The sequence below is a fragment of the Terrapene carolina genome, unplaced genomic scaffold (genome assembly GCF_002925995.2).
Source record: "Terrapene carolina triunguis isolate 2854851 unplaced genomic scaffold, T_m_triunguis-2.0 Scaffold238, whole genome shotgun sequence".
Classification (NCBI taxonomy): domain Eukaryota; kingdom Metazoa; phylum Chordata; order Testudines; family Emydidae; genus Terrapene; species Terrapene triunguis.
This window is the reverse complement of record NW_020664589.1, coordinates 18,897,876-18,908,077: the sequence shown is the minus strand read 5'-3', so window position 1 is coordinate 18,908,077 and position 10,202 is coordinate 18,897,876. Positions and strand designations below refer to the sequence as shown.

Genomic DNA, 10,202 nt, shown 5'->3' with positions numbered 1-10,202 from the left:
GTCTATTTTTACACTACTTCTAAATATAAGGCTGCTTGAAGATTAATGACTCTGTCCTTTACCTAACACACTTACATGGCTCCAATCACTGTAATAGCTAAGCATTTGAATGTACATATCCTCACATCACCCGTTGGGTAGCGCAGTATAATAATTCCTTTTTCGAAGATGGGGAACTGAGGACCAGAGCCTCAAAGGTGTTTAAACACCTCACTCCCATAGATTTCAAGCAGGGTTACATACCTACATATTTTTGAGGATCTGGAGCTGATTGACTTGGGAAGTCACACACAAAAAATAATTGATCCCAGATGTTTAAAACCAGGGTCCTAACTCATTCAACAAAAACAAGTTACCATTATAAAGAGGTGAGACTGGTTAAAATACACAACTTGATTGCAGCTGTGGTGAGGAGTGATGTTCACTTCTTTTTTTGGGGACACTTCACATGGTCAGCTAATCACCACAGCTAATAAGATGAAACAAAATATGGGTGAATTGTCAGTTTAGTCATGGTGTCATATGACATTTTGGAAACAAAATGGGCCTGTAGTGTATCCTACCTTTTTCCCACCAAGTCGAAAGCACACAACTAGAATGGGATGGTGAAAAAAGTGCCAATATAGAAGAATTACATGAATGTGTGGTATGCTAAGTGAGTATTAAAGCCAGTGTAAGCGTAGGACCAATCTCTTAACTTTATGCAGTGTACCTATTCAATGGTTGTCTTTAATTTAATTAAGCAACTAACTATAGATTCTTTATGCACTAGCACAGCCACACTAACAGCTGACGCATATATAGTTTTTGGAAATATGTGGGTCTCAAAGAGGAAAATCCCAGCCCCTGGATTTTGCTCCTGAAGGCTGCTCATCATAATTTTCCAGTGTGGATGTTTAATGGGCAAAATAATTTCTTCAATATCATTAAGAAGTACAAACTTGCTCCTGTACATGTTGCGGTAAATACAGTCATTTAGAGCTGTGATTTGTCGGTGGTGGCCAATATGTGTTCCATCCTCCATAAATCTCCATCTAGGAGACACTTTGAGATATGAAGTAATTGGCCAGGGAATTATCTTGACAGTTCTGGCTGCAATATAAAACTCCAAGACTTTCGCCATCAATTGGCTGCAGCTGTTTTTATAGATCATCACTTTCTGTACCCCAAGAATTTTATACATCTCCATGCTCTGTATAAATTGTAAGACATTATTGTAATTTCCAAACATGGTAGAGATACACACAGTGAATTCAATGGGAAATGTCTCAACTTTGCGTGTTTTTTTTATTTCAAACCTTGGTAGTTGGTCAATATTTCCTTTACGGGCCCAACTGATGGATACAAAGTTTGGATCACAGTTTTGAGGTTCCAAACAAGGCATGTCTGCTGCCGCGTAAGGGAATCCAAATTGATCTGAATGAACATATATTGCTGCCTTTGATAGGTATATTTCACCATCAGGCTGGCAGCAGAACCAACAGAAAAGGTCTTTCACCTTTTTATGGTGAACAATCCCAATCACACAGGTTATTTTGCTTTCTCTATCATCGAAGTACGGGGCAATGATAAAAGTTCTAGTACTTTTTAAGGCTGTGATTGTATTGTTGATAATTTCCCCTCTACAGAGATTGCCTTCTTGTGTTGTTATTTTTGGTTGGAGAGAGTGCCTCTGTGTCCAAAGATAAGCTAGAGTCATCATCATTGAAGTGAAAGCAATAATGCAAGCAGCAGGTACATGGTATGTTTTTCTTTTACAGCATAACATTTCAGACAGATTTAAATTCAGATGCAGTTGAATTTTTGCCAGAACTTCAGACAGACATACCTGCAAGAGGAGAAGAACATGAAATCTAGGGTCAGACCGTGGCACATCTTGTCAACTGCTTTGTGTTAGAGGAAGTACTTATTCTGTTTTCCCTTTCTCCACAAAAGCAATTATCAGTGTTTCAGTTTGCTCTCAGATGGGTCACTGTACATTGTGACTTGTCAAAGGACCTGTTAATTATATTACCTTTAGAATCCAAAGGCTTATGTCTATCTACAAAACCCACGCCAGGCATGTATGGGCCTAACAGCCATTTTAACATATTGGGCAATCACCTCCTTTTAAAACTAATGCTTCTAATTACAATATAATGTATTCCTCTTAAAAACTGGGAAGGGAAAAATACCTTTCCTCAAGGGTGCCTACCAATCCTTCATCCCACTGTTTTTCTCCTCTTAGCATCTGACATCCATCCCTGATGCCCTCTTTCTCCAGTTGCTATAAAATTCCTTGTTGTACTGAGCCACAGCAGATGACACCGTGGGCTCAGACTGGAGCATAAGCTCTGGGACCTTCCCCCCTAATGGGGTCCCTGAGCCTGGGTTCCAGCCTGAGTGCAAACATCTATTCCGCAATTAAACAGCCCCTTATCCTTAGCCAAGTCAGCTGGTACGGGCCAGAAGCAGGTTTTTAATTGCAGTATAGACTTACCTTCTGTGCTGCAGTTCCTCATCTGTAAGACAGTACACCTCTACCCCAATATAATGCTGTCCTTGGGAGCCAAAAAAATCTTACCACTTTATATCGAACTTGCTTTGATCCACCGGAGTGCGCAGCCCCGCCCCCCCTGGAGCGCTGCTTTACCACGTTATATCCGAATTCATGTTATATCGGGCTGCGTTATATTGGGGTAGAGGTGTACTTTCTTACCCCTTGAGGATTAATACATTAACAATGTAGGCTCAGATACTATGAAGTGCTCAGATACTATGGTACCATACAGGTATCTAAAACAGACATAGTCAATTACATGTATGCATATACAATGAATCTGTCTTGCACAGGGGAAAAAAACAACAAAAACATAAACCTCCTTCTACCTCGAGCTTGCTAGTAGACTTTGCCTCGGCCTGGAGGAGGATCTCATGGAGCTCAATACATTAGCCAGGAATGAGAGTGAATGCAATGCTAAGGTTCCAGCTCATGCAGAATATGACAGCCCCTGCCATGAGACAGGGTACTGGGAGCATGTTAGTCTGTGCTCCAGGCCCTCCACTGGCTCCCTGTGTGTTTCTAGACTCAGTCCTGATCTTCAAGGCTATTACCAGGACGGACATAGCAACATCAACAACCACATTTCTATGCATGAAACACAGACATCTATGCTTCTCACAAGCTCCAGGGTTAGGGTAACCCTAAGCCTTGAGCAGTCTAACTCCCCACCCTCTTGGACAAGCCATAGCTACTGTGGCAGACTGTACCCCATGACCACCCTTTTTACAAGACTATGATAAATTTTGTACAAAGTATGTTTTGTGAGGTATCATTTGAAAACTCACCATCTGCTAAACATTACTGGCCTGGTACAATGTGTGTGGCAACATTGTTAACGTAAAGTTATGATTCCACTGTATAACATTGCTGTAACATGTGCCAAAGTTAGAAGGCGAGCCCAAGCCAGTTTTTCAGAGACAAAGACACACTGGCACCCCAGCCAGGTATCAGCATAATCATATAAACAGTGGCCTCAAAATCACCTCCCCCCACCAATCTCTATACTCATGGCATCTACAGTGCTTGAAACACAAAGGAAGCATCATTGTACTGGGGGAGCTATGGGCGGCGGGTACAACAGGCCAGGGAAGGCTAAGCCGTGCGCTGGGGCTGGCCGTGCACGGCTGGCCGGGCATGGGGGGGCTGCCGGCTCAGCCCAGTGTGGCTGGCCCGGCGCTCGGGGGGTGGCCCGGCGTGGCTGGGAAGGGCAGGCCACGGGGCTCCTCCAGTCATGGAGGGTGGGTCAGGGCTCCTCCTGTTATGTGGGTGGGCGGGGTCTCAGGAGGAAGGGGCATGGCCTGCAGGCTAGCCTCCCCAAAGCAGGGGTTCACCCACCACCCATGTGGGGAAGGGTCTTGGCTGGGTGGCTTTTCAGACAAAGATTGCTGATAGCATATGGTGAGATTCAAACCTTTGTTTTGAATCCATTTAAAAGCTTCCTAAATTAGGTATTAATTTGCATATTATCTTTTATTTTCTTTGTAACCAAATCTGACTTTATGCCTCATTACTTGTAGTCACAAAATCTATCTTAGTTAATAAACTTGTTTTATTGTTTTATCTAAACCAGTGTGTTTGGAGTGAAATGCTTGGGAACCTCCATTTGAGATAACAGGACTGGTGCATCTCATTTTCCATTGCTGAAATGACAGACTTTCTATGAGCTTGTATTTTCTAGGAGGAGAGAGCTGGCCATTACAATATGCACAGTTTTGGAGACAAGTCTGGGACTGGGAATGGGAATTTGCTGGTGTCACCCTGTATGTAATTCATGAGTGGCTGGCCAGAGCATTCATGTAATTCTGCTGGGAGTGATTTTGCATGCTAGAGACTGTGTGATGATAGGACCAAGAGTGGTTTGTTCTCACAGCAGTGCAGCATAAAACACCCCATGTTGGAGATTTAAAGGGACACAGCTGTTCAGCAGTCCAGATACCCTAGGGAATGACAGTTAAGTTCTCTGCTGCCTTCCCTCTGAGTGCTTCCCAGTAGGAGGAGGAGGCACTAGGGAGACTGATCTTGTGATAGAAGGGAAATACAAAGCCAAGAAGACACATTTATGCCCTTTTACTGCTTTATGAAGCTTCTCCCCCCGACATCCGGATTATATAAAGAAGCCAAAGCTTATTGTTTCTACTTATGAATTATCTCTTTAAAATCATGGAGCAATATTTAAGATTGTACAAAAAGGACTTACTCAATCTAGCCAGAAAAGGTGTTGGTGGTGATATTGCCTCCCTCATAACTTTTAGCTCAGTGATTAGGGCACTTACCCAGTTCAATTTCCTCTCCTCTGTTTGTGGGGGAGAAATATTTTGTAACACCCCCGTTCAAAATCTACCTGTGTTCACAACCTACACACTATTGTAATAATGTTTGTACAAGTTATGCCTTGTGAGATATAATGTAAAAACTCAATTTGCTGATCAATAATAACATGGAGTTCCCTTCCACACAGACTTCCTGTCACCTTGCTCCCAGCTGGAAATGCTTCTCAAAGGGGGGACAGGACTATAAAAAGAAGGGGCAGATGACCTAAAAGATATCTCATTTTCTCCATCCCCAACATGTTCTCTGCACCTTAATAGACAAAAGAAGTAGCGGTTGGACTTTGCGGGAGGGGTCCTGATCTAAATAGCTTGGTCAGTAAAACTGCTGAAAGCATGTGGTGAGAAAACTTGGCTTTGAATCTAAGGGCTTGTCTACACTAGTACATTACAGCACTGCCACTTTCTTGCTCAGGGATGTGAAAAAACACCCCACTGAGCACAGCAAGTTTCAGTGCTGTAAAGCACCAGTATAGACAGTGCACCGGCATTGGTAGCTACGCCCCTCGTGGAGGTGGGTTTTTTAGAGCGCTGGGAGAGCTCTCTCCCAGCACTCTGTCGTGACTACACAAGACACATTAAAGCACTGCTAGTGTAGACTAGACCTATATAGTTTAAGTTAGTCACCAGTAAACATTTTACCTTTATTTTTCTTGTAATTGTTTCTGACTTTTACACCTTGTTACTTGTACTCAGTTAAAATCAATCTCTTTGTAGTTAATAAACTTTTTATCTAATCCAGTGTGTTAAAATTAAAGTGGCCAGATAACTATTTAAAATAATAAACTGGCATAGTATTCCCTTAAAAGAATAACAGACATAATATATTTGTACTGTCCAAGAGAGGGCTGGGCAGTACAGGGCATACATTTCTGGGGGAAGATCTGAGATGGGGTGCGTTGGGGTCACCCTGAGCATAACTAAGGCTGGTAAGAGCCAAGGTGTGTCTGGCTGGCTGCAGCACACACACACTTACATGGTGGAGGCTGTTTGTGAGCAGGCCAGGTTGGCGGCAACAGCAGCAAACCATTGTAAAGGGCACCTCAAGTTACAGAGCGGGGATGACACAGCTACACAGTCTGGATTGTGCACCGGTATATAATAAAAGGTCTCCCACCCATCAGGAGCATGCTGTAATCACCCACGTATGGGATATTATGATGTAGGTCCCTCTCAATCTCTCCTGTTGAAACTTCCATTTTGGATAAATAAAGCATCATGGGGGGAGGGAGCAAGGCGAGAGAGAATGACTCCATATCCTGGTGGCTAAAGCACCCAGCGGGAGGTGGGAGACCCAGGGTCCAGTTCCCCTGCTCCAATGATTATTTCTCCAAAGTGGAACATCTTCAGTGGGAGAGACTGAGAAGTGCCACATCAGAATATTTCATAGCTCAGGGGTGAGAGCACTCTCCTGAGAGGTGGGAGACCCGTGTTCAAATCCTCTTTCCCTATTAGGGGGAGAAGAGAATTGAACCTGGGTTTCCCATATCCTGAATAAGTACTCTAACCACTGGGGTAAGAGTTAGAAAGGTGGCAGGGGCATCACCAATGCGAGGAACAGGCAAGAATGGCTGAGGCACCTAACGCCATGAGAGGGATTAGCTTAAGACACACACCTCTCATTGACATCTCCAATTGGCTAGTTTAGGTGAGTTCCTGTCTAGTGTGCTGGCTTTTATAGATCCCATTCTTAGGCACCTGTCTGTTCCCCTTGCACTGTATAGGGTGCCTGTCAGGGTACACCCCCCCAAATCTGAACTCTGGGGTACAGATGTGGGGACCTGCATGAAAGACCCCCTAAACTTATCTTCTACCGCTTAGGCTAAAATTCTTCCAAGACACAGTCTTCTGCCTTGGACAGATATTGCTGCCACCACCATGTGATTTTCACAAATAGTCAAGGAAGGATCACTTGGACTCCCTATCCCCCCCAAAACCCTTCACCCCCTTTCCTGGGGAGGCTTGAGAATAAAATACCAACCTGTTGCCTTAGTAATGTGACGATAGACCAACCCCTTGTCTAAGGACTTTGGAATCAAAGGATTTTTTTTAAAAAAGGTAAATTTTATTAAAAAGAAAGAACACATCTGAAAACTCAAGCTTTAGGGATTAAACACCAAAAATAACTTTCTTGGGGTTCAGCTTAAAGGTTACAAGCAAAACAAAAGCACCTGGGGTTAGCATAGAGGAATCCACAAACCAAAACGGTTCCTAATTGCATCTGTCTTAACTTTTCCTGTGCTACTTACATATCTGGGGTTCCAAATGAGGCGTTTCTAGGTATGATGCGGATAATTTCCCATACCTGGCTTAAAGCTTACAGCTTGTTGCTGCCTTCTCCTCTCTCCAGCCTGAGAGACAAAGAAACCCCCCCACACACACACCCAGCAGTTTTTCCAATTTGAAAGGGTACAGCCTTCCTATTGGTTCCCCTGGTCAGGTGCCAACTCAGGTTAAGCTTCTCTTAACCCTTTACAGGTAAGGCAATTAGGGTACAGCTGCTAAGGAGGATTCTATAGCTACTGACTGGCTGGGTGTCCATAAAAGGTAGCTACCCCCCTCATTTTTCCACAGTGCCTAAGACAGGCTTTGTGGATTCCAGTGATTCTGAAGGCACCTGAAAGTTAAGCATTGTGATGCTCAGCATGATTTGTGGGTAAGATCTGACTTGTATATTGACCTGGGTCTGGGGCTTGGTCCTTTGGGATCGGGAGAACCAATTTTTTTTCTTTTACTGGGGTATTGGTTTTCATAACCATTCATCCCCATAAGGAGTGGTGCTGGTGGTGATACTGGGAAATTGGAGTGTCTGAGGGAATTACTTGTATGACTTCTGGTTAGCCAGTGGGGTAAAACTGAAGTCCTCTCTGTTTGGCTGGTTTGGTGCCTTAGTAGTAAAGGACCCCCAGCCTTGGGCTGTGACTGCCCTGCTCTAAGCAATTTGTCCTGAATTGATACTCTCAGTAGTGTCCCGCCAAAGGCCGCTGTGTTACTGCTTCTCATCTCCACCAAGTATTTAGGCCGACAGCAGGCATTGAAAGATGGGCTGCTTAGGGTCTGGCTTCAGGAAAGAATCCCATTTCTCCAGTTTTTTTTGCTTGTAAGCAATTTTCTAAGTTGCAGAAGCACTTTCTGTAGTAGAGGGGGAAGATCTAAACAGAAAATATTGTGAGGAGTCATTTCAAGTTATCCATTTTGGTTCCTAGCAAGCCCCCTCAACCCTGCATTTTCTAATTTAAATTTCTCCTCTCTGAGAGGAGAGGGAAATGTTTAGTCAGATTATTCAAAATTCCTTGCACGGTGAGGGCGGGTGGTGTTAAAAGCTGTTTAACAAAGGGCTTGTCTCTCCCTATGAATGTTAGATTCAGCACCACTGCTCCCTCAATTGAGGGATGAAAAATCTCCCTCTACAGTTCTCCAAGGAGTTCTCTAGGAAAAACAGCCAAGGCATGGCATGACATACCAGATTGGGCCCCTATAGGCAAGCATACACAGAACATCGTGGGGAGAGTAGGACCACCTCCCTCATGACTTTTAAGCCCAGTGGTTAGGATACTCACCTGGGATGTGGGAGACACCTAGTTCAATTCTCCCCCTGAGAGCGAGAAGGGATTTGTCACCTCTCAAGTGAGTACCTTAGGTTATGAGACATTCTAATATGGGGCTCCCTCAGTTTCTTCTGTTGACTCTGTTCCATTGTGAATAAATAATGAAATAATCCTGAGGGCACTCTGTGCCAAAAAATTAAAAATTCTGAGCACAATATTTTAAAATTCTACAAATTTTATTTGCCAAATAAATGTGGAGGCTCCAGCATGGCATTGGGGAGCACAGGCCACTGTCTGCACAGCTGTTGGAGATCACTGTGCAGCTCTCCCAGGGACACGGACTCAGTAGTGAGGTTGCACCCACCCTTGTAGTAGTAGGATTTTATGTTTGTATTTTACATAATTTAGAATGAAGGATACAGAATAATAATGTAGCATGTATTAATATAATTTAAAATGAAGGATAAAGAATAATGTAGCATGTATTAAATGTATTGGTGTATGATTTGATCATATCCTACCAGCCACCCTTTTTGAATAACAGAAGTGAATGGCCTAATGGGCCAATGGATAGAGGTACATCAGCCAGAATATGTGTCTGGACTGATTTCAAGGCAGTAACAGACCTTTGAGGGTCACCAATGTGTTGTAGGTTTAGCATTTAAAATAAGTTAAAGAATTGTTTTCTTTTGCATTGCAATTTGATGTTCCTGTTCAAAATGTTCTGTTTAAATTAATTCTGTTCCGTGTGTGAATACGGAATGTGTGTTAAGAGGTAAGTGTGAAAGCCATCGCTGAACCAGATGTATGAAGGAGGAACCAGAGACAGATGCAAGGGTGCCAGGAGGCTGAAACACGCCCCTATTGAAATGTCAGAGGAGGGCAGATTGATGACTCTAAAGATAAGACAGGCACCTATCAATGGGGACAAGATAGCTGTGATCAAAACCAGCATGGGATAACAGCATAAGGACTGGGCCTGTCCCAGAAACACCACAGGGTCCTACCCCTCTATGTCAGGTGCACCAAGTGTGGGCAGGCAGGCTCAGCAAGGCAAGATCCAAGTGTGGAGGAGCTTAGTGTGGAGGGATCCAGTGTGGGTTGAGATGGTTCTGTGTGGGGCAATCTGGGTGCGGGCGGCTCAGTGGGGGATCCAGCTATGGGGGGGGGGGAATCTGGAAGCACAGAGGCTTGTTGGGGGGGTTCTGGGTACAACGGTAATGGGACTCTGCAGGGGAGTCCAGGTGAAGGTGGTTGGGGCTCGATGGGGTAGTCCAGGGGGAGTGGGGCACATCGGGGGAGTTGAGTGTGGGGGGGGGCTCAGTGGGAGGGGCTGGTATGAGGGGGTCTGGATGCATACATGTTGGGCAGTTGGGGGGGAACAGCTCCCTGTACAGGGATCCCTCCCCCTGCAGCTGAGGAGTAATGGGTGCAAGAAGTGGGGGGAGAGTTTGCAGAGCTTCCTGCAGTTGGGGGACAAATCCGGAGATGGGTCTGACCCGGCCCCAGATGCCGTGCAGGCAACGAGGAAGTCCCATTCTCCCCAGCCCAGCTGGGTCTAGCAGCTGAGCCTGACACATGACCGCTCTTGTGGCTTCTCTGTCAGAAAGTCATTTTTCTGTGGGGGAAGCAAAGAAATTGGCGGGGGACAGAAATTCTGCGCATGTGCAGAATTCCCCCAGGAGTAAATGAATCACTGGGCCAGGAAAAGAGAGAGCACACGCTTCTTAACAAATGGGGTAGGTATCTAATCCCAAGAGATGGGATGCAGGAGATCCCTGCAGA

At 44.7% G+C, this 10,202-nt stretch overlaps 1 protein-coding gene across 1 annotated transcript; it reads right to left on the bottom strand.

Moving 5' to 3' along the window:
- Positions 1-712: 712 nt before the first annotated feature.
- Positions 713-1,766, bottom strand: LOC112107480 (beta-1,4-galactosyltransferase galt-1-like). Its single transcript, XM_024201198.1, has one exon. The coding sequence runs from the start codon at positions 1,703-1,705 to the stop codon at positions 713-715; it is 993 nt and encodes a 330-aa protein (XP_024056966.1). The 5' UTR covers positions 1,706-1,766.
- Between the last annotated feature and the right edge of the window lie 8,436 nt (positions 1,767-10,202).